The sequence below is a fragment of the Falco naumanni genome, chromosome 1, assembly GCF_017639655.2.
Source record: "Falco naumanni isolate bFalNau1 chromosome 1, bFalNau1.pat, whole genome shotgun sequence".
Taxonomy (NCBI): Eukaryota; Metazoa; Chordata; class Aves; order Falconiformes; family Falconidae; genus Falco; species Falco naumanni.
In genome coordinates, this window is record NC_054054.1 from 24,872,387 (window position 1) to 24,897,471 (window position 25,085).

Sequence of the window (25,085 nt, forward strand, 5' to 3'; positions counted from 1 at the left end):
AATAACGAGGGTGAGGTGGAGTTTTTTTGGTCATTAGCGTCTGGCGCAGATCTGAAATCCCATCAGCTCAAAAAACATTTCCAGGTAAAGGAGAAGAGGGCAGCTGCCTCCTGTTTGTCTGGCACGGAACCCCTTAGACAGCTTTTCTCAAAAAGCCAAGCCCCAAATATTACATGTTCTTGAAAAAAGGGTTGGAGCTGCTACCTAGATGCTCACGCGCGTACTAGGGAGTCTTTGGATCACTGGAAATGGACGCCTTCCTTTCCCCCCCAGCTTCTCTGCAACCTGCCCTCTCCAGCGGTAAAAGGACGACCTCCTGTTTCTAAAAAATCAAGTTAATTAGTTAATTCAAATGAGCTTTTTACCAAGACAGTAAAGGTTGTGCCTGGGATGTAAATTGCCCTTTGCTTTGCAAAAGATGAAACCTAAAAATGAAAAAAAACACCAGGTGAATGAAACCAGAGAAAGACTTGTTATCTTAAAGACTTTATTGTTACGTGCTCCCCAATACAACAAACAGTATCAGTAGTGTACACTTTATAGAAAGAGAAATTAGCCTGGTAGAAAAGAAATCAAAAAGGTACAAGGATTATCTACACCCACGTTGTATATATGTAAAAGATAAAGACAGAGAGAAAAGAGAATCTGACTTTTGGGGAATTTTAAAGAAACAAACACACCCTATTTGTTTGAGGCTCAGGGATTGTCTGTACAGTCTGTTTAATACTAATTTCTTGGACCTTCAAAAGCCTTGCAGAAAGGCAGCAGCAATTCTTTAGAGGTGTCAATACTTTCGTGGGTTAGACTACACACATCACGATGCAAGATGCCTCCTGCAGAGCATGACCCTGTACCTCCCCGAACAGGGTTAACCTACCTGCATTCTCATTGCCTTCTGAAAGTCTTCTGGCAGCAATTTTCATCCTTATTTCTTCCTCGTGATTCCGCATAAGCATTACAGATGTTTCTAGAATTTAATCTTTGGGGTCCTAATCTACTTTATAGCATTTTAGAGGTACATATTCACTGTTCTTTTAAAGGGGTCATGGGGATTTTTTTTATGGGGAAGCAAAAATTGCACGTGAAACTTTAATAACCTGTTTAGAAATTAAAGATGCCTGTAATAAAAACTGTCATAAGACTTTTTTTTTCTTTTTTTTTAAAGAATAAGATCAACAATTTCTCTACAGTAGTTTAGTTAGCTTAGATTTCTGTTCTATCCATATGACATAGCACATACAGGTATCTAATTACATCTCTCTATTTTATCTTGGCAAAAAGAATAGTCAACTGCCCTTAGTGTAAATATTTAGTACATAAAATACTATCAAGAAATCAACTTTTAATAAATATCTTTAGTTCTCCATCCTATATACAAGTACTTTACAGCAACACACAGGAGAGAGTGCGATTGGGTGGACTGTGAACAAGATGGTTATTGACATAAATTACTAGTACATTATTGCAGTCAGATGCATTGTGGTTGTGGAGATTTTGAGGTGAACCATGCTGAAAAATAAATATCTCTCTCACCTTTAAATCAATGCTTCCAGTAGGAAAAAAATTTATCTATTTTAAGTCTTGCCACAGCTATTTCTTGTTAGCGCCTATTCTACCTCTGTGATGCTTTTTCAGCTTCAGAAATAACAAACAGATCATCTGGAAAGCAGAACTCATTTTTGACTCATGAGCATTACAGTACTTACAGTATATACACGGTTTCCTACACTGGTCTGACCTCTTCGGCGAAAGGAGGCTTAAAGGACGGCACTGCTACTCCTGACCTGAAGCAATGCTGCTCAGTGTAGGCTGCGGGTGTCCGGGTTCATTTCACAGGCACATAAAATTCTTCTTCCAACCGGTGACTGGAATTGCACTAAAGTTTCTAAACCTACTTATACTGGGCGGGTGGCTGTAAGTAAACTCATACCTTTAGGTTTACACTCCCCGCCTCCCCCCCCTATTTCAAAAGAAAGCATCGTGTTGTTGGTACTCCAAAAACCCCAACCCTTTCCTAGTGTCAGTAGATGTAATTTGTAACGAAAATGGAACTCCTCCTTTTATGATAATGCTGCTTTACAAATCAACTCTTGGAATGTAAATAAGGCAGTACTCGATGGCAGGCACCTAGCAATTGTCCAGAATGCAACATAGGTAAACAGTTGTCTGACAGCACACAACTCTTAAAAATAATACTGATTTTCTGCAATATACAGTATTTACACAACAGCTGCAAGTTTGCTCATACAATATCCGTTTATATAGATAAATTAGCAAAACGAGTCTTATGGATTCAGTTGTTCCATTACAAAAGTATAGTGTAAACATTTGGTACCTCTTGTAGTGGGGTGTTTTCTATGAGTGAGTGCTTAGAACCAAAAATAACGAGGTGGGTGCTGAGGTCAGGGCCATTTTTCTGTACTAGAGCTTGATGGATGACGCCCTCAGCAACTTGGGAATATTCTTTGGTGCTTTCCCCCAATGCGTTCAAGCTAGCCAGGTAACACAGCATGGGAGGAGGACGGGAGCAACTAGAAAGTGAACCAGCACTTCTTGTTCTTTGTATTTACAAGGAAAATGAGTTGATGACCTGCAGTGTCTTGCCTGTGGAAAGCAGCATGCACCATAGTGTCCAGAAGTAAGGACATTGAACCCAAAGCGCCAAACAGAGCCTCTTTCAATGGCTATCCTCCAACAAGGCATCTGCGTTCATCTTTCCACAGTGGGGGACCTCGAAGGCCATCCCTTCTCAGCGTGCTTCTCACTCTTCCTTGAGGTTCTCGGTGGAGAAGGAGCACCCGCCGCCGTGTTATTAGCTGGCACCACAGGAACAGCTGCTGCCAGTGCAAGGGCATCGTGAGGACTGAGATTGCTGCTGTTGACAGGTGACTGGTGGAGCAAAGCAAACAGCCTTGAAGACTTCCTTGCCTGGGGAGCTCTCCATTGCAGAAATTCAGCACCTTTGGGCTCGGTGTTGGATGGGGAGACCTTCGTACCCACGTCCTCTTCAGCAAAAGGAAGCCTGCCCAGAGAACTTCTCGCGGGCAGGAGCTGTGCGTAGCGGGGCACTACGGGCGTTGGCATCATCAAAGCCTGAGGCAGATTGAACATTGCTTTCTCTGTGGTTTCAGCAGCTTCGGTAAGGAGCAGCGGTGGGAGGGTGCTGCTGCGCTTGCTGCAGGACTCACAGCACAGCTTGTTGTAGCCAGGGATGGAGCAGTAACGTGCAAGCACTTCCATCTGACAGAAGATAGATTTGTCTCCCATACAGGGCTCATCTGCAAAACAAATGCATGTTGATCGTAAACCTACCGAAGAGCACCGAAATGCCCAAACAGTGTTTAGATGGGCACTGATAAAGTTCTGCCTGTGTTTCATAAACCTTGAGCTACTCTGAACAGGCCACCTGAGATGCTTCATCCCCTGACAGAACTCACTGCCACCCTGAAAAATAACCGTAGCTGGGAACCAAAGAAATCAGCAGTCACCTTGAAAATGTCAGCTTCTGTGCACACCAGAAGTGAAAAGCTGTGGAAAGGCACGTTCTATTTGCGGAGGGACACAGACAACATTTTCCAGTGCTAACCCGCTAGAGCTCCCACCTACCAGGCCAGGTGTAGTCCTACCCACCCCAAATCATCTTCACTTCTAGCCTGAGGACACTATCTATCAACACCATTCAGAATAACAAAATCTTCCCTTAAAGAAATTAAATCCCTCTCTCAAGGATGCCTTTTATATGATGTCTTAAAATAAAATATTAAGAGTTGGATAAAATTTTGTTGGGACATAGTCTGAAGTTTTTCTGTGACCTAACCGTAACTGAAGAACCAATGGAAAGCTTTTAACAGATAGGTCAGATGTAAGACACCTTGAAGTTAAACTTGTGGCATTCCTTTCAGTCAGGGAAAAGATCTCCAGGAGGTCAAGGATCTGTCAGAGATCCCAAAAATGTCAATATTTCTTTCAGCATTGACTAAGTGTTTGCTCCGCAGACAGAGATGCAGTGGTCACGTTGGACAAAACAGGTGGAAAGGAAAGCAGTAACATAAGAAGCCAGAAGAAAAATAAGGCTTTGATATCAAGCTAAGAGCACATCAGTACTCGGGCTCCTTCAGCCTGTCACACGAACTCAAAGGTAAAGTCTTAAATTTTACTGTTGCCAGGCCTGGGACAAACACAGAGCATTTGTAAAACTCATGAGTAGGTCGCACTGTTAAGAATTTCTGTTCTGAACCTTGCAGTCTGTTGTACTGACTGTATCAAGGTAACAAGCTCGCTGGCCAGTTTGGCATTCTGTATGGAGAATGTGAGTTTAAACTGAAACTTCACTCTCACAGAAAAAGTCAGATTCTCAGTATCTGAGCAGAGCTGCATCAAGGCACAGAAGAAGATGGGAGGTTGGCTCTGAGCATTTGAAATGAACTGCACTATTTGAAGATTTTAAAATAAGGAGATTTAATACTCCCTTTTTATTCTCCTCCCTGTGTCTAACTCATCCTACCGCTCATTTATACTCTTACTTATCTGTGTAGCTTGGACCATCACACGCCTCGGCAGCATCAGCACCCAACCAAGTAATGCGGGAAGGCACCTCGGAAGGTCACCGCACCCAGCCTCTCAGCAGGGTCCACACTGCTCAGAAGAGCACCTTGCTGTTTTCAAGCCAACGCATCTGTAGGCAGAGGGGGAATGACTTTCCCAAGGACATCTACAGGGCGCCCCCAAAACAGGCCCTGTGTTTCAGTGTTGCCTGCCAGCCTAACCTGCCTTCCTCCCACGGGGCGCTCAGCCCAGCGGCTGGGACTCCGAGGAACATGGGGCATGGGTGCCTCCCCTCCGCCTCCTGAATCGGGTGCTAAGGCTCTGGCAGCACTCGGGAATCAGACCAGGAACCAACAAACATGCAACACTTCGCAGGACATAAAACCAGGGATGGGGACAAATGAGTACCTCGGTGCATCCAGTAACTATTCAAACACTCTGGGGACGGAACAGCAAGAGGTTTCCTGAGCAGACTTTCCCTAAGATATCATGGCTGGCCTGAAATGGTGTTGATGGATTTTACTTAAATCCATTTTTACTCAAAAGAGAAGTACGCAAAATTATAATGTGAAAAGCCAAAAGTTAACCCCAGATACTGAGAAGATCTGTTCCACATATAGTCCTCCAGTCACAGCTAGCAATTACGTAGTCAACATTTTAATAAGCAACAGATGGCACGTAACACCACATATTAAGCTCTGAAATTAAATAACCTTTCTGTACCGTGATTATTTTTTCACCTGTGTACAGATGCTGCCTCAACACATGTTAACAGTATGCTAGGCAACCCAGTTTTCCTATTTTAAAATACTAACTGTAGCCCAACCTCTCGATCAGTGTAAATCAGCTTAGTTCCACTTGTACTCAGTAAAATTACACACACATACATCAGTGGGGTTGTGGGACATTGTTTATAAAAAGCAAATTATATGACTGCAGCACGTAATAGAAAAGTTTTCCTTGCTTCTTATCCCAATGTGCTTCCTTGGATGGATGTTTGTTGGTTCTTGACAAACCCAGCATTAAATTTGCAGCTCTGCGTGGGAATATACGTACTCCATGAAGGCACTATAAGACTATTTTCAGCAGGAATTTAGCATGGGAAATTCAAGTGCTATATTTATAATTCATCTAAACTAGAAAAGCTAATACTGAAACACAAATCTTTGCATCACACACAGAACAATTTTTATGCTTCCATGCAAATGAAAGCACCCAATCTGGAAAGTTATGGCAGTTGTCTCATTAACACGTTGTGATTTATATCAGTATATAAGGCAAAGCAAACAGTATCACCTAAAGTGACAAACCAAAAAAGAAAGTACCAAACAACTATTTTTTGCTTTCCCATAGTGCCAATGCATCTTACTTGGTCCTTTTCTCACACGGTTAATTTTTGTGGTGTTGGTTTGTAATGGTTTAGCTTTCGTGACTCGAGCAATAGTGCAAAGATTTGGTTTTGTACTCATCTACTTTCAGCAGGTTCTGTAAATACAATCTTGGAGTCGCATACTCACATAATCCCTTTTTTTTATTTGTTAGGTTAATTCTGCACAACCTAGTCAACCACTTCCTATTCAGTATGTAAGTGCTTGTATCCTTCCGCTGATGATCATGGTAAAAATTCTCCTTTTCACAATCTGTTACTTGCTTCACGGTAACTAAGAGTAGAAGACACAAGAAAGCGTATCGGCTCCCTAGGGAATCTTTAGAAGACGAAGCTACTAGAATGTCATTTAAATCAACTAAAAAAATTTCACATTAGATTTCAAAACTGACAGGTCTCTTACAGAAGGCATCACTGGAACTCTTAAGTACATTGCTTCCTGGCAGCATCCCACTGAGAAAACATGCTGAAAATTGGGATTTAGGGACTGCAATTTAAAAACATGTTTTCTTCTTCATTCAGTATCTTGTGTTGTGAAGCAGGGACAGCTCATATCAAGCCCTTCTCAGGGTCTGTTTTATACAGGTTCTTACACAGAGCTCATCTGTTCATCTGAACACCACAAAATCCCTTCTTTTAATCTGGCCCAGCCACAGAAATGTGACTGCTGCTCAGATTATTGCAGGATAAAATCCTGCCACCTGTCTCCTAATCACAGAGACATATAAAGTTCAAATGAAATACCTATGGAGATGTCCTCATTTTTCCACACTATGAGACTCGGCTCCACCAAGGTATACGGTGGAAGACCTGGTGGCTCTTCTACCTTAGGCAGGCATATGTTTTTTTTAATGAAATGGAAGAAAAATGCTCATATGCCACGTAGCGCAAAAGCAATCACACCAACTGTGGCAAATATTCATGACAACCCCGCTAAGGTTCAACTCTCAGCAACCTTGTGTGTAGGCAGTAAATCATTTGTCAAAACCACCTGATACAGACTGATGGCTGAGACTAAAGCCCTGAAAAGCAAAATAGTAATCAAGGCTACACAGATTTAGAAGTAAAGGAATGCCACGCATGACCATGTGTAAAGAGTTTCTCTACATAAATATTACAGAATACTATCAATATTCTAGCTGTATTCCCCCAAAATATATAGAACGTGGTAGAAACCACATCAGAAAAGTGTGGTGAAAAAGAAACCGTGTGGTCTGGAAGAACACAGTCAGCTGCTTACTGCTCGGTAAAAGTTTTGTCCCAAAGCCCTGAGCAGAGCAGGGAGCTCTGAGCTCAAAGCAGAGAGGCAGGTGTAGCGTGGCCAAGGAACAGAACCCACAGGGACCCTGCGGCTTTGTCAGGGGTGTGAGGGACTTGGCCCGGTGTACCTGTCCATGCCCTCATGGCTCACAGTGCTTCCATAAAGCGCAGCTCGTGCTATAGGTTTGCTGCACCGAGGCCACATATATCAGTGGCCATTAGTTCACGCATTGTTAATAGCTGTTGCAGTGTGCGGCTGTGACCTCTCTCTTTAGGAAATGCACGTAGCGTTTCAGAACGCTGTTAGACACCCCTCCTCCTTTCACCACATAAATCCTTCAGGCACCAGGACATGCGAGATGGGTGCATATTAAACATCAAAACCTCTAAAAATACAGTGAGTATTAACCAACGTGGTGCAACTGCAATTTGTGAATGGCCCCGTACAAGGCCATCTGTTGCTTATATCCCATACAAGTGGGTCTTACAGGCCAGTGGCACCGGGCTCTCAGTATTATTTACAGCGAAAGAGGTGTAGTACTCTCACAAGGAGAAAAAAGATGGTGTGCTGTTTCATTTTGAAAGGTAGGAATGTAACGCTCGCTATTCAAGGAAACGTCAACTGACGCTTAAAGCACAGATTCTTAAGGTGATACTTTAAGGCACAAGATCAAAACTATGTGAATAGTTTTGCAGAGATGTAGCCCTCATTTATTTCAGTTTGGAAATATTTTTATCACCAGTCAAAACCAAGTTTTTAAATCTTGTTTACAGTCATAGATAAGGATTTGCTCCCACCTAGTGGATACAGCTTTTATAATTTTTCATTGCTCCCAGAACTGTTTCCTGCTCGGAGTTCTTATGCTGGCAGAAGACAAGTACGGGCAAAAGCAGACACATCTACCAGACTTGCGGGAAGCAATTCGATGTGCTCTGTGGGAAAACACGCTGCGCCTTCTAAGAACTCTTACTTTTTTTCTTCTACCACCTAGTGATCAGAGTGTCAGGACTACCGTGAGGGATTTAAAACACAAACAAACCCCAAATCTTACAGAGTCAAGGACCCAAAGGAAGAAACACTTTGCTGTCATAAAACCAACTTAAAAATCTGTTTGAACAATTCTAGGAGAACACTGTCATGAGATTCCCAGGAACCTCATTAATGCTCTGTGGTTCCATTTTTATGTTTGGGTTGTTGGGATTTTTTGGGGATTTTGGGTTTTTCTTTTTTTTTCTTTTTCAATTGGCAGACTTGTAAAACTTTTCCTGGGATTTAGAAGTCGAGCTGAGTTTACTTTGGATTGCCGTTCACCTTTAGCAGAGATTCTTGTACACACAACTTAGGTTAACATGTTTAAACCCCCCATTTCAGCCTGTTTACACGAGAGACTCTGGTGGGCGATAAGCACCTATCACCTGCAGCCATGTTAGCAGTAACACGCTGGACTAAATGACAAGGTGCCTCTAGCTGGAAAAAAGAAGGAAAAATCTCTGAGGAAGGGTGTGTTTTCTAACATGTGAGAGATGATCGGTGGTGTGTGGTTGTCACCTGGCAGTGGAATAGCTTTTAAAACACAGTACACATTTGGTGTGCACACTACCTGCTCTAAGTGTAGGCTCTGCCTTGCCTTAGAAACCTATACCATGAACACAGAAAGCTTAACTTTTATTGAGACCTAAATATAGGTCTTTTATTTTTCACTGGAATTCACTCAGGGATGAAATCTGTGTCTAACACTTCAGCCCAGCACCATGCTATCTCCCCCGGCTGCACTGCGCCAGGAATTGTTAATGCAGTCATTTTTAAGACAGTTCTCTTACCATTACAGGGAGCGAGTTTACAAACCCTCACTGACTCTGGCTTTTCTCCATCGCACTGGTCACCAGCACGGCACATGATCTGCCGGGTCTCGGTTCCCTCCCCGCAGGTCACAGAACACTACGAAACAGACACAAGAAATTCAGGACATTCAGCTTTCACAGCAATGTGCAGAAATTAATGTGTCTAAAATAGCCCAAGGTTGGCTTTCAGGTCAGGCTACACATTCCAGCAATTTGTTTTGAAAGCAGACATGAGTGAAGGCTGATGTTATGCAGAAATATGCAGAGGAGGAGGGTGGTTTTTAACTTGGTTCTTGCTTTCTGTAATGTTAAATGTATTATTAGAGTGTATTCTGAACTTTGCTATTTATTCCTCCTGTAGCTGATACCTATTTTGACCGCGTAACCTAAAGAGAATACAAAGGGCAGAGAAAGCTCAGTGTTCGCTGAGTCAGCTGTAGGGTTCAGCTGCTTGCTCCTAAGTCATTACAACAATATCAACACTTGCAGAAACTCTGTGATTCCAAACCAGTCCAAGCTGGTTAAAAAATGTTATGCTATCCTCAGAAGTGGGGAAAGTGAGAAGCTGGAAACTTGGAGAAAAGCAAGCAAAATTTCAACATGTGTTCTGCAGGACTGTCTATCTGATATTGTGAACGTTTTCCTTGCTGCTTTCCGGAGAAGCCTGGAGAGTGGCAGAAGCCCAGAAGCTGGAAGTCATCATCTGCTGCAGATTTTTAGGTTTTGGGAAACTGTCCGGAGCAGTCCAGAGCTTTCAGCCCAGGCGCAGATCTGACTTGGGAGGCATGAGATAGTAGCAAAGATACATTACTAACTTGTGACTACTGCTTGCCTACCTCAGACCAGGGTCCAGCTTTCCACTGCGCAGGGCACGGTACCCGGTTGCACGGCCGGCGACTGTCAGGGCGATCTCCACTACAGTACTTGAAATGGACGGAGCGGTTTGCACCATCATGAAGGAGCTGAATGCACCGCACGGTACGGATCTGGTAGCCTGAACTCCCACAGGTTTTTGTGCAGTATTCCCACTCATCTGCTGCCCAGCTGGGAAGTAAAAGGGAATAAGACACTGTCACAAATTTTACCTATTATCCATACTGCTGCCAGGTGAGGCAGCTCTTAGTATACAATATTGTGATGGAACCACGCAATAAGGTCAATAACTACTCTTACACAGGTAGAAAAAAACATAACACAGGAACTCCGGTCTAGAAAGCTGTCAGCATCCTACCAGATTTGGCTTGGGCTAACTTCCACACCCACCACAAGGAGCAATCGTTTGTGTCTTTCTGCAAGATGTACTTACAGAGGCTGTGTGCACTCTTGAAGATTGCACATTCTACGAATGGGCTTTGGCTTTTTGCTGGCTTCACAGAAGCTGCGATGAACCATTTTGTTATCACTTTTCCTGCGGCACCCATATTTGGTGTACTGGAACCCTGGAAAATATTTTGGAAAAATTAGGAAAACAAGGTCCTTGTTACAGTTTTTGGTTTAAGTTTTATGGCCTAGTAAATGGTTTTACATGATAGACATTTACGAAGTATTTAAACGTGTTCACAATTTGCTCAGCTGGCAGGCATGAGGTTGCTGCGCAGTGGTCTGTGGGTGCTATTTATAACATGACACCGCGTGAGGTTTTTAAGGCCAGAAGGGACAGTTATGACCTCTCAGTCCCACCTCTGCATCACACACAAACCATGGTACAAACAGGGGAGAAATTACCTCCTTACCATCAAGCAGCAGGTCACCAGCTACCTGGGAAGGAACCCAAGTGTCATTTTAGTGCTTCTGCTACCAGAACACATCACCTGCTCGACTGATGTATGTAAGACTTAAAAGTTATTTTGACATTTGCATTCCCCGCTCTTTGTGTCAGAGTAATGTCCATACCAAAAGGGAACGCTCAGTAGCATAAACACCTGAGTCTGTACTTCCAAAGTAGCTTTGGGTACTGAATGTAAACACCTACAAAGGACTTTTTTTTTTTTTTCAAGGGTGGAAGTGTGACTCTTTTGAATAAACAGGCACTCATATTTTAAGCTCGGGCACCCTAAATAAAGAACTGCTTTTAAAAAAAATGGGGAGGCCAAGGTTTCTACAGCATTCACTTCCCCCACCTTTTACTTTTCCGCTTTTGGTAATTTGTCATTATTACTAGAAGGTGTCACATCATCTGTTTACCTCCACCACAGGGTTTGGAGCACTGTGACCAACTCTTTAATGCCCACTCAAAAGTATCTATTTCTTCCTGGAGGACGTTGTTGCTGTTGATAGTTGGTACTGAATCCTCGTGAATGATGTATTTGTAAGTCAGGCTAGATCTCGTGTCATTCTCCCGAGGAATGATCTATTAATAATCAAATGCAAACAGTGGTACAAAATCAGAGCTATTACTTTTTCCTTTGCAAAGTAAAGAAACCAAGGCTTGGCTCTTAGGGGAAACATGGAAACTGCTAGTTAACTCATAGGAGGGAAAAAACTGGCTTTTATTGTTACAATTAGCACAAAGAGTGGTAAGATCAACACAGAGCCGCTGACATTGAGATAGGTTTCTAGGTTAGCATTCAAAGCTGGCCAAGCACGACACCAACACCTAGGATGAAAGGATGGTGTGGCCACATCAGTTACTCAGCTAAAGAGTAAGGCCGGTGTCAGACATGGTTTGACATGCAATGCCCTTTTCTGGTCCACTGAAAGTGTCCCACTCGTGTCCAACAATGCAGCCCCACACTGGCTATGCACTTCTCATAAATGATGAACCCACCGTATTCCCACTGCTCAGCATGTAACCTACCAGCACAACCACTGCGTCATGCAGGGGCCCGTCAGTGTGGAGAGTTTCGATGTCGTCTTCTATGTTGTACTCCCACTCCACGCCCAGGTCGATGAAAGATCGGGATCTGGCCTCCTCCCCTTTCCCATTCAGGATATAGTGTCCTGTTGCCTGGTTCTTAATCGCTAAAAGGATTGAAAACAGTGCCAGTCGTGCCTCCTGTGCAGCATCAGCAATCACCGTGGCTTACATGAAACTTAATGGGATATATTATAGAACTGCCTTTTGCAAAAAAACCCCACCACGCTAGCAAGTGCTGTAGATACTCTGGCTCAGAGAAAGGCCCTCCAAGGGCACCTCATGCAGCCTCCGAATTCCAGTTGGCTGACAGATGCATTTGTGTATTTGCTTTGATTTTCTACTTCTTTATCCACGGCAATTAGATACAGAACTAGAGGCAGCCTGAAGCACCTCTTCCCACGTAAATGTGTGCATTTCCCATACTAGCTTTGTTCCCAAGAAGCACGGGTGGTAGCAAGGAACTTAGATCAAGTCTTGAGACTCACCTGTCCTCCCTATTTGCCCAAGACCAGAATCAGTATTACTGGCAATGCCTACAACAGACAACTCAGACTTTAAGTGCATTTCTTATTTTCCTCAGATTACAAAAATGACAACTTTTCCACACATTTTCATTTCTTTTGCATGCAGATGTACGTATCAGATGCTAAAATCAGTAAGCAAAGAGCCGGGGCATTTAAACCCCTGGGAAACTACTTGGGTTTGGGTTCCTGCACCACATCTTAAAACTCACACAGCGTGGGGATTCTTACTGTGAGGTTTCAACTGGAAGCCAATACATTAGAAATCTGAAAGATAGACTAATTTTTTCTTTTGTACACCTTTTTCCAATGCACCATAAAACACGATAAAAACCCCTTCCACCTATGCACAAGTCTTACAAGTTCCTGTGATTATAGTAATCCAAATGCAGGAGCTCTGCAGCACCTAGTGAGTAGCTTCATGAAGCCACTTGCTGCCAAAGCAGAGCTATGCTTCTCTGAGAGTCACTATCCCTAGTACAGGAGGAGCTGATTAAAAGGCTGTTAAAATCCACATATTTAACCCTTCTCCTGTGAGATAAAACCCACTGAGCATTAGAAAGTGGTAAGAGGTAAGATACAAATTGATTGACAACAGTATGAACTGTCCTCCACGAGGAAAATCTGAAATGAAATGGACTGCAACTATATCACAAGTTCCCCAAACTTCTTTACATTAAATTAGCTGTCGCTTATGATCTGCAGCAAATGATGCTTAAAGACACTGGATTTGATTCACATAATAAAATACACCATTTTTCACTCTGGCAGTGCCCATTTAAATGTGAGTGATTATGATCTTGCATTAGTAAACATGCAAATTGGGATCAGTTTAATATTTTGAAAAACCGCAAATGAGAAGTAAATGTTTGCTGAGCTTATGCTGTAGGACTCAGTCCTTAACATGCAATTTTGAATGCACATATTCACCCAAAACACTAATTTGGTTATCTCATTTCTCAGGTTCTACCGCATGACTGCCCCATGCTTCTCATCATGCCTCAAAGCCAAACCTGAGGAGAGAAACACTTACCAAGAAAGTGAGGAGAAGCCTCGTCTTCTTGGATAAACACATGTCGAGCACCAGGAGGGATATCAAACATCTTAAGGTACCCTTTGGCATGTGTAGTAGTCAATGGAGAAAGCACAGATGGAAAGAAAAAGTAATAGCCATGGTTAGGAGCGCCCTATGTGATCTAGCTCCTACTTGCAGAAGGCGGCATCCGTCACCAACTGAGAAGCAGTGTCAAAAAGAAACTGAGCAAATAGTTTTGTAACGTATTTGATGGGACCTCCTTGTGTTTCTTCTCTTTCAGGGAGAGAAGAGAAACCAGTTACAAATCTATTTGTCACTTGACTAGCTACACTGCTATCAGCCATATCAATTAACAATTCAGGCAAAAAATATGTTTCTTATGTTCCTCAGCATAATGAGGGGGGAAAACCAGAAGTCTCCCTGATTATTTTTTCCAAATCACTCATCAGCCAGGCTGTTATATTTGAGTTTACTTACTGTCACATTAGATGTTAATATCTCGAGTGTGTCTATTTACTCCTGAGACATCAAAGACTGGAGAAAGGTGGGCGTAGTACAGAGCATATTGTCGCTACACATCCAAAAAGGCTCATCTCTATGGAAGTTAACCCAAACTATTTACAACTGTGAATGTAAAATGCATCAATTAAATTGCTGCTCCTTAAGTGAAAGGGCTGAAATCAGCTCTCTACAGCTAAAAGTAAAAAGTTGTTTCCAAAGAAAATTATTCCTATTTTAGATTTCAGTTATTTATCAGTCCAAACTGCAGATAATTAGTGTAACATTAAGTAAGCATTGTCATTAGGAAGACTAAAATCTCTCCTAGAGACCTGTCAACAGGTACTTCTATATCAAGTTTTAATCAAGAGCATCATAAGCACTCTGAGTGCATGGTATTTTCATATTTCTATTACATTCTGTTAAACAACTGCAGATTTAACGATGATGTATCTCTGTAGATCCCTTTTTTAAGAGCCAAGTAAGTTTCTCTGGTTTGTACTGTGCTATGCAAACCTCCCAAGTAATCCAGCCCTGCTAGAGAAGCAGCGTAGACATGACAACAGCTTTATTATTCATGCATTGCAAGCACAAGATGTAGCATTTAAGTAATTCTGCTTCACCCTGGGGATCCTGGGACTAATGGCTACATTGGTAGTTTGTCATCCACCTGACACACTACAGCTCCTTGGAAAACCTATGTGAAGAAAAGGAAGAGTTGGGAATGTGTAAAATCATGGTCTCGGCTGATGAGTGACTACGCAAACAGCATCTGCCAATCTTATCATTGATTGTCTTTTGAGCATATGAAACATAGAGCTTTTGCCTGATTTGGCATTATCTATCAATGTCTAAGTGGAGATGAGAACTGTGGCAAGAACTCTCGAGTTGCCATGGATGCCTCGCTTTCTACAAGCACTTGACACTTACCCAGCATATTTTTAGACTCCTTTGTTTCAGAAAGGGAAATATTGCGAGCTCCTTTGGGCAATGTAAATGCTCCTCTTGTCTTCCCTTAAATAGAACGTCTGTGATTAGTGCTATGGGAGACAAGTCTTGTTATTTCATTGACTATGTTTGTCAGCCAGATGGTCTTTACAAGGGTAAAGGATAAATTACTTCTGTGTTCCAATGCCTTTAAAGCAGGACTAAGACACATCTAGCAAATGTTAATAGTCAATGAAAGTCAGACCAGTAAAAATTCAGGTAGGTGATTTTAAGTTGGATACTTGCAGATTTCATTTTCCAGAAACTTGAATTCTTTTTGGCACCTCTTGCTTAAATGTTTTCCTGTTGGAAGAGGTCAATTAGTCTTTTTAATGACTAGGATTGCCAAAGTTATGGTAAAACAATAAGCATTTCATAAACACTTCTATCACTTTCATAAACATCTGCACAGAAGGGGCTGGTTAACAGCAGTCTGCCCTGAGCTATCGCCTGGCGCGCTCTGTCCCTGCATTGCCATGCTTTCCAGATGCTGAAAATGCCGTGCAAACACCGGATCGCACAGCATCACACCATCAGACAAGGTGGTGGCTCTCAGTGGCCCACAGGCACAAGTGCTGAGCCAGAACGTGGTGGGGTTGGTAGCATATTTTGGTGGCTGCTGGCCTCTTGGTTGCCCTCTTAATCCCCCAGGGAGTAAGCCAAACCGCAGGCTCCAGCAGCATGGGGACCACGAGCTACAGGCTGTAAACCATTGGTGTAGGCAACAGAAGCCAGACTCGTTAGAGAAAGCTCTTATTGGACTGGATCCAAAGCTGTGACTCGACTATCTTCTCTGCCCCCAAAATTCCAATCATTTTCTGAGTGAAAAAATCAGAAATGCTTTTAGAAGGCCAAGCTCATATTTCTGCTGATTGTTTTTTTTAAGAAAAGCACAGCAGCTGCCAGCTCCAGAAATACGCAGGCTTATATCTGAGGCTGAAAGTCATAGTCTTAAGTCCAATGCTCCCGAAGTTTGAAGGAGTCTTTCATTATTCCGTGTCCAATCCATCAGCCTCCAGGGAGCCATGCCTTTCAGAAAGGCTTTCTACTGTCATTTGGTAATTACAATAAGTAAACTTTTCCAATTGGCTTGTAATAATTAGTAAGTCTTTTTTCAGCAGAATATTTTATGTATTTTATTTAGAGTCGCACACTAACTTATCTCTGTCCAAGTTTAGATTGGCTGCTCACTGTCCACATGTAATTATTAATGCTGCAGTAAAGCTTGCTTCATGGCAGCAGTTACTAGCTTCTAAACTGTTAACGCAGATATTCAGGTTGGCTGTCCCTCAGCCTTTCTCTGTTCTGTCTTAAAACACTTTTTTCTAGCTGACAAATACTTCTGAAATAACTGTTCCTAGTCATACAGGAGAAATATTTCCCTGAGTAGTCCCCAGACTTGGGGCTGGGGGCGGGGAAGCAATACAGGGGAGCCTTAAAATACCAGATAGTCACAGCAAAATGTACAAGGTAGTACTGCCCTGGCTTAGCAAATAACTGATGAAGTAGAAATTTCTGAAGAAGACCAAGGAGAACTTGAATTATTATTGATATGAGATGTGTTGCAAAACACCCCAGAGCGCAGTCTGAAAATTTTAACCAGGTCACTCTTAGTTCTGAGCGAGGAGAACGCTATCCTGTGTTCCACTGGACCTCAGTCATGCAATGCAAAGGGTATGAGAAATGAGGACTCCTGCCAAAACATTTTTATATTTGGTTCAGAATTCAGCTGAATTGATTTTTAATTTGTTTGTTTGACTGAAGGGTTGTAATTTGTGAGAAAGCATAATAAAAAAAAATTGGCATGAAGATCAATATGCTTATTTCATATGTACAGACATTCAGACTTCCATTGAAAAAACTAGAGTTCAGGTTTGAGAGGAAAAACTTGTGAAAAGTCAGGGACTAAACTATTCTTGCACATCAGCTCACAGCTTGCACTTTGCTACCTTTAAGTAGGTTGCATTGCTGGTCTGCAAAAGCAGTAAGTACAACAGAAACACCGGAGACAACAGAAGCTATATCCAAAATACTATTCCTACCAAGCTTTTTGGGAGTGCGGGTAAAGGTTCCCTTCACAGTTCGGCAATGAGAGTTATCCCCACCGCAGACGCCACACTTATCTTCAACCTTGTTAGAGCCGATTTCCTTGTCACAACCCACTTTCTGCAGAACGAAGAGCCAGGAGAAAAAACAAAACACCAAAAGAGAAGGCTTGGTCATTGTTTGTCAGTTTAGTTATGGTGGGAGGCCATCACAGAATCCATGCATCGAGGGAATTACCATCCAACGCTGACCTATTTTATTGAAATACAAATTACTTGCAAATCTGGTGCTGGATAATGGCTTTCATGTGCAAAATAGGAAGTGATTCTTGCTTTATATTCACTGTACTTCAGGACTAAGAAAGATAGGGAAGACAGAAAAATAGAATTCTTTTCAGACATGAAACTAAGTGCAAAAAGACACAAATGAAACCATCAGTTAAAGAGAAGCGGAGTATTTCCATGCAACAGATCTGTGCCATTGCTCTGATTTCATTTAAATCTCAAGGAATTATGAGGAATATGATGTGGCAAATATATAATTCAGAAACATCTGCAAAGCCTTATCTCTGCATCGTTCTGACTGACTAACCAAGGTTGTTCTGTAACACGGCACAGCTCAAACTCAGCGGTGACCCTGGGAAGCTGTCACTCACCACACATTCTCCACGGACGCAAATGCTGTAGGGATCTTTATAGGAACAGCGAGTCCCATCATGCGCCAGCTGTTTCATATAAGCAACATCCCCGGTTTCTTTTGATTGGCAGTACAGGTGACATCTCTTATTAGCTGTGTAGCAAGGAGAGAGGAGGAACTGTATAAATTAACAGCAATCCAGATATGCTTCAGAAAATTATCCCACTAAAGGAGTGAAGAGAACACAACAGAGATAGAAAGGACCTTTAACAGACAGCTGTGGGGAAAAAGGCAACTGATTTGCTTTTCTGTGAATTACAGGCCTGGCCTGTCACTTTCAGACCTTCTCACAGAAGCCAGTTCCCCTCTAAAGAGGCTCCGAAGACTGTGTTCTCAACAGCAGCTTTCATTCTGATCCTACTGGCAACAGGGTTGAGTTTACAAAATCACAAGGACGCAGAAACATGACAGCAGAAAAATGAGTCTATGAGAAGATGGTGCACAAGCCAGGTGAAAAGCACGGAGGATTTAATCTGTCTTTATCCTTTTCTGAAAATGCTGGCTGAACATGTATTTCTTGGTTAATGTCTAACTCCTTAGCCATCCGTGTAAAGGGTATCTCAGGAGATCCCTGAGGAAAAAATGCCAGCAACTCTGCAACACCTTTCAGTGAACTAGGAATCTGTCTTTGTGCTCCAAGCTGTCCTTGTCACTCAAGGTTAATTACTGGGTTGAATTAATGTCAGTAGCAAAGACTGACAGAATCAGGCCAAGGCAGATGGATCTACAAAAGTGTGGGAAAATAAAAAGAGTGGGGGAATAGGAAGAGTGGGGAAACACTATGAAGGACCTCTCAAGTAGTGCCATTAGAAAAACATGTTAATGCTTCCAGCGGCTACCATCAGATGTTGACCCTTGGCACTCAGGCAGATGAAGAGCTGTGCAACAGAGAGTGCAGGAAGGGTTCTTCACAGCCCAACCAACAGCTTTCCACTCTTTGCCCCAACAGCAGCCAGCCAGAGCTCAACAGCACAGCGCACCCCACACTGTGATCACCCACCGGCTATTCTGCAGCAGGAGCTGGGAGCCTCAAGCCTCTTGCTGCATCACCTCTTCACCAAGAGGAGGATGAAGCCAGGAGAGGCTAGCTGGCCTAGGGTTGGGGAAATGACAGCTGTCTCACAGGGCACCTGTTCTTTCCTTCAGGAGCCATCCTTTCTTCCTGATTTTTCATCTCACCCCCTGCTTATTCCTGCTTTCTGCACAGCTGATGAACAAGACCCCCACAAGCTGTGGGAGATTCCAGGCCTGACTTCTAATAAAGGCAAATAACAGAACTTACAGTCAGGGTGTTCATATGGCAGCCAGTGGTGCTTGCTGTTCTGATACTCAAAGTGGGAATTGCGTTGCTGGCATTGCTGCGCTCTGAAGTCCTCAAAGTGCTTCGGACACTCCTCTGTATTGCAAAGCTGGAACTCAAAATTGACACCAGCGCAGTCCTCACCTCCATTGACGGGCCTGCGAGGAGAAAACATCCAAGAGATTCTAAAACCCTCTGGCCACTAGCTCTGGGGATTCTTCATCTGTGTTCCGGGAAATTTCACACTCTAATTTAAGAGACAATTTTGCAAAAAAAAGGTGTGTGAAGTGACAGAAGTGGAAACAGAGCAGTTACACTGCAGTTACAGTGCAGATACACACTTGCAGTACAACCTCAGCGCTTGCCCGTGCATCCCCAAGGCATCTGCTGAAATTCAGAAGTAATATATGTGCACACACATGCTGCCAGCAGTCGGTTTACAATGAGAAATTATCTAGGTTTATCCTACAGCCTGCTGAGCTCACACACTTTTCACTTTCTCATACATCAGCTATATCATTGGGATAGTTTTCCATAGGCTTTCCCCTGGAAATAACTGGACTCTCCAAAAATGATGCTGGCTCCCTGCAAAAAGCTGTATTTCAAGGGGCTTGAACAGAACATGAGTTTTGGCGGACTCCATCCAAAATGCAAATATCATTTAAACTGACAGCTGTAACAATTCCCAGCTGACTGGGAATACCAGCCAGCCAAAAGACCTACATTGGATTGTTGCACTGGCGTGTCCGAAAGCGAACTCCAGTTCCACAGGTCCGTGAGCAGGAGCCGAACTTTGTCCAGGGTCCCCAGTTGCCATCCTGCTTCAGCTGGTTAGCGTTCTTCCACATGCAGTGACCTTTATAGCACCACTGAGAGAAATCGGGCAAGGACAAGAGATGAGAACAGAAACAAAACCCAAACCAAACGCAGAATTGCAGTAATATCAGAAGCACACAGAGGTGAGCTCACAGGTGAAGGGATGTCGTAGAGAACCGGCTGCAAGCAGAGACTTTCTGGGGGACAAAGCGGGTGAGGGCCGATGTACTTCGGGCCCAAGAGCACCTGACCATCCTCCCCGAAGGCAGCCCGCCCCATGAATGGCGGGCAGCTCTGCTGAACCTGAGCCTGAACACTTCCACGGGAAGAGACGTGAAACTCAATACGTTCCACCCTCCTCTTCACTTAAGTAAGTTTTGCTTCATTTGAGTCTTAGTCACTACCACCTTTTTGAGGGAATTTTAATATTCTGCATATTAGCAGGATAAAGTTTTTGTTGAGGATCGGCTGGGGTTTTTTGGGTTCCCCCAAGTGTCCCCCCCCAAGTGGCCAAATATCACTTATGCAAATAGGCTGGGACAGAGGGCTAGTCAGTGGGCAGGGTGTTGTTTTGCTGCTGGCTAGGACATACTCAGATGGTATAACTGGCTCTCCTGTATCTCAAAATACATTGAATTTGCTAAACAAACATTTATTTGTGTGTAATTTTATAATGAAAAATGAATCAGTAGCAGGACATCCACTAATGGGGTATTAAAAGGGAAAAATAAAGAGCTAATCCCAAGCCTACACAAACATTTAGCCACAGGATGTCTGGACCACAAGCACTAAGCAGTCCTACAGTAACAGCATTATCTGCTACCATGGATTCCCAAAGACGCTCTATGGACACTTTGCAGATGAGACAAGAATCCAAAAAACGTAACAAAAAGGCCACAGAAGAAGCTGAGAATGGGTTACACCTCAACTGGGGTTTCTACATCCAAAATTTACTCTGCACTGGGGTAAGCCTTGTACTGTTCACAGGATATCACAGGGGTAAAGCACACCTCCCTCTTCTCCCTTCCTCAGGCTCCTGCCAGGGGATGCTGGGCAATTCCCTCTTGTCCTCTGTGCCCTTCAACCCAAACGAATGCAGCTTGGGTTTTGTTTTGTTTTTTTTTTTTCAATACAAACATAGTGAAAACACAATACTCACTTTTCCAGGGGCACATTCTGTCCCATCAAGTGGAGGTCCTTTCTTAGTCTTACAGAAATACGGGTTATCTGGATGGCTGCACCACAACTGCTTGCATGGGTCAAAGGTTCGGAACTGAAATGCAGCACATTTATGTGATGAAATGCAACATTAGATTATTAATAGTTTTCAGATAAGGATTCAACCCACCCCGTCAATTCATCTCACGCACAGGGCTAGCAGTAAGTACAGTATCTTCAAAAAGAAAAAGGCAAAAGTATCTTCAGAAAGCAAAGGGCAGTTCTTATTCCCTGCGTCCTTGAGCTGGTGTGAAGAGGAAAAAAGACACCCAGAAATGGGAAGAAAATGAGGGTTTTTTTTCCGTTCTTCCTTAGGATCACTACCACAGTTCTGTGTCGTATGGACAGTGCTGCCATCCATTTGACCATTAACCCAAATGACCCAGCTGACTGGGTTTCACCCATAAATATCTCTCTCCTCTTTATAGATCTGTTTAAACTACTCCATTAACTGCTCTTCAATTAGGAGCAAAATGCATATATTGCAGCTCTTAAATAAGGCCAGGCACCAACTTGATGAATGAATGTTTTGTCTTTGCAATGACTGCCTTGAACATACCGCTGTGCACATTTTATAGCCAACACCAAAATCAAAGCGGCACTGTTCATCCATGGAATAGTTGATGCCTGGCAGTTCAGGAAGCTTGGGCCAGTCATGTTCAAAAGGATCGTCAAGGAGACAGTCGTAAGAGCTGTGGAAAGAAACACAGAAAAAAAAAAAAAGTCATAAGAAGATGTAGTGATTTGGTTTTTTGATTAGGGAGGTCAAAGTACTTACTCTTAGTAAGGCAATACTCCTTTCCTACAACCTGTTTTCTGTCCTGTTCACATAGTTATTGCTCCCCAAAGCACCGACAGTCCCTTCTGAAGGAATACTGCCTAGTGCAGCGGGACTGAGCAGCGGACGGGAAGATCCTACAGCAAAATCCCTGCATTTAGTGGAGACTCTGGAGAGGCATCTCCAACCCTTCCCTGCCCTAGCGACACATGTGAAATGTGCACTTTACTTTCCTGTCACCAGAAATAGGAAATAAACACTGCTCCACTCTCAGAGCCAAAGGGCAACGCCTCCATGTGCTTCGGCCTGAAGTATGATGCCTAATACAGGGCTGGACGCAAAGCCCCTTGTAGGCAGAGTCCTTCCACTGGTTTTATGGAGCTTTTTGGAACAGGGCAGTGGTCTGAGAACAAAGCCTTCTTACCTGACATCTACTGTATCAACAGGGATGAAGCCCTGCCCTAGGCAAAGAGCAAGAATAAGGCTCGCTTTTTTCTCATTCCTGTTTAATTCTGATGTGATACTGGCAGGCTGCTCCTTCTACACTGGCTATTTCACTTGAAGCTCTAAGGTCTCAGTCCATTGCCGTTTTATGCTTTACGTTACAAATAGGGTTTCTTCTACAGGAAATTTGGGTCAACGCATTAAGTTTTCAATCAGTTTTGACTGGCTAACCCAGCTGTGAGCCATGGAGAAGAAAGCCTGAGTAAGAACAGGATGGAGAGGTACTTCCATGGAGGGAGACTAGAGCCAGCACAGTAAGAGATCTGTTCTCCTTTTCTCCCTCATTCAGACGCATGCTGCCTTCTCTCTTCCACAACTTTTGCTAGTTCATTTTCTGAGTTTAGGGCTTCACCCTGCCCGTTCCCCAGCAGAACTCCGAGAGAAATCAAAAACCTAGAGAAAGCACCAGTTACCTAACATAAATTCTGCCTGAAAGCCTCCTGCTACCATTCCTCTCCTGAGGATGTGATGGGCTTGGAGTACAGCCCTAAGCAAGGAAGCATCATTCCTGGGTTATAGCTTTTCTGATATTGATTTGAAGGAGAAAGAGAGTATGGTAAAAAGGGTGAGGGGGAAACGGCTCCCTTGGAGCAGGCCAGCCGTGCAGGCAGTAGTATCTCGCCGGGGCTGCAAGGAAGCACAGAGGAGCCTACCGGGATGCCTCCGAAGGCTGAACCCTGCTGGGAGGCAGAGGGCAGGCCACCCTGGGGGATCCCACTCCTGTGAGGCCCCAGTACTGCTGCATTTAGAAAAAGGGCTTCCACAATTGGGGGTCCTGTTTATGACACTTGTGCTCGCCCCTTCATGCCGGGATTGCCTCTTCTCTTCCCTTCGCCGTCTAGCGGAGGGCAGCAGGCAGCACACTGGCCCCGCATCCCAGGAACTGCAAAGGCTTCTGCTTCCTTCAGTATGACAACTACCGCCGAGCACTGACGGGTCCTTACTGTATGTATCTTTTGAGTTCTTGGCCGCTGCATCTGGACCAGTGGTAACGATGAAAGGCAGCCTGCACCAAGGGAGCCATAACACTCCCCATGGCTGTCTCATCCCCACATCTGTTCCCTTGACCATCGTGCTCCATTCCCAGCCTGTAACAAAGAACCAGCGTCAGAGCCCAGGCAGTTCCCACTCTTCCACAGGTAATACAACTGTAAAGAAAACAATTTTCCATGCGCACACAACCATGAAATTGTTCTTTGCGTTCTACAGATATCACCTGCATTTCAAACTGATCTTTGATGTCAGAACCTAAGGACACTCTGAATACTTTTTAATTTATACTTTGTTCTATTTGTTTGTACCAGGAATGAACTAACTAGATGATGACAACTTTATATGCTTTGGATGAAGGTAAACAACTCTGCTCATTAGGGAGCTGTTCATTCCGACATTCAGTTGCTCACATTTGTGTACGCATTTATCAAAAGCAGCTATTTGAACTGAGCTAACAGAGTTATCATGGTGCATATCCAAAGAGCTAACACTGTTAGCACGTTACATCTCCAAGTGACCTGGTCATCTCCAGTTGGGCTAAATCCCTCCTGGTGAACTGAACAAGTAGCCTGCACTACTCAAGGATGACAAAAATCAGATCCTTAGTGCTTGTCATTAATTCATCCAGACAGCTAACAGGGAGAACTTTTCTTAATCTTTACTCCCACCCTAACATTCTATCTATTTTATCATTCTTGAAGAGATGCCAAATCTAACAAATCAGCATGTTCGGTCGATGAGAAGAAAGAAGTTAAGGATGCTTGACAAGCTACTGTCTCCACTGCCTGGGCCTTCCAGGTTTCTTACTGACCTCTGCATCACCCTAGAGAAAACAAGTTCCCCCTCTCTCTTCCCCCTCCTTTCTTCCCCCACTTATCTCTTCATTGCTTAAACCACTGATGCATTCCAAGGGGATGGAAATAAAATCAGCATAGCTTTCATATAGCTATTAAAATTAAACCATTGGAAGCAAGCAGGAGACACAGCACTGTATTTTGCTGGTGATCTAATTGTAAAAGTTAAGACTTACACATGACCAGTTTCATGAGCAACAACAAAAGCTGATGAAAACCCGTCCTCATGGTTGAGAGTACAGCTTCGGACCGGGTGACACATGCCAGTAACAGGAGCATACCCTATGGAGAGAAATCATGTCTCATTCTTTTGCCCATTACATTTATTTTAAACAAGACACCCCCCCCTAAACTTACTACCTGAGAAGAACCTAGGATTCTTTTCTTTTGATAGTCCATTTTTTCTCTGTCTCTGCAATTGCTGTCAAACAGAGTAAATGGCTCTGACATACTGGGATTAATTCCACAGGCATCTGTGTTACTTCGGGCACTTTCACTTTTATCACCAAAGATGCACAAGATTCTTCTTGAATTAAAAGGTAGCGTCATAGGCTGGGATTTTTTGCATGTGTGCGCATTAGTACCTTCATTGACACACTGCCTGGTGCATACTGCACATCTTTTCCTCAGTAAAAGCTAAAATCTTTCTGACGACAGGGAAGTCTGCCTAACAGCTCCACCTAACCAGTTTCAATCCAGGCATGCCAGCCCAGACCTGAAAGAGAACTGAGACCTTTCTCTCCCCTTGAAAGGTGAAGGGACCATGGAGGTACTGCACACAAATCCTTAAGACATCTCCAGCTGGACAGCCAAAACACGGTCTCACCCAGACCTTTCTTTATCTGCACTGACATAAATCATGCGTTGTGAATTTACTTCCCATTATCGTTAGTTCCCTAGTCATGAAGACTAATGCAGGTATCAAAGCAGCTGGTATGCCATCTATA

General features: G+C 43.4%; 1 protein-coding gene across 2 annotated transcripts in view; it reads right to left on the reverse strand.

Annotated features, from left to right (window-relative positions):
- Positions 1–465: 465 nt before the first annotated feature.
- ADAMTS3 (ADAM metallopeptidase with thrombospondin type 1 motif 3) overlaps positions 466–25,085 on the reverse strand; it is a 132,406-nt gene continuing 107,786 nt past the window's right edge. Inside the window, exons 8-23 of one of the 2 annotated variants that reach the window (XM_040586528.1) lie at positions 24,315–24,420; positions 23,236–23,379; positions 21,569–21,701; positions 20,951–21,064; positions 19,699–19,844; positions 18,958–19,133; positions 17,635–17,768; positions 16,976–17,099; positions 13,446–13,526; positions 11,832–11,995; positions 11,219–11,384; positions 10,341–10,473; positions 9,871–10,078; positions 9,014–9,131; positions 6,063–6,206; positions 466–3,278 (exon numbers count right to left, since the gene is read on the reverse strand). In XM_040586528.1, coding sequence (XP_040442462.1) covers positions 2,710–3,278; positions 6,063–6,206; positions 9,014–9,131; positions 9,871–10,078; positions 10,341–10,473; positions 11,219–11,384; positions 11,832–11,995; positions 13,446–13,526; positions 16,976–17,099; positions 17,635–17,768; positions 18,958–19,133; positions 19,699–19,844; positions 20,951–21,064; positions 21,569–21,701; positions 23,236–23,379; positions 24,315–24,420 — 2,660 coding nt within the window. In that variant the 3' untranslated portion in view covers positions 466–2,709. The remainder of the gene's footprint in view (positions 3,279–6,062; positions 6,207–9,013; positions 9,132–9,870; positions 10,079–10,340; positions 10,474–11,218; positions 11,385–11,831; positions 11,996–13,445; positions 13,527–16,975; positions 17,100–17,634; positions 17,769–18,957; positions 19,134–19,698; positions 19,845–20,950; positions 21,065–21,568; positions 21,702–23,235; positions 23,380–24,314; positions 24,421–25,085) is intronic. The other variant, XM_040586538.1, reaches the window with a different exon arrangement.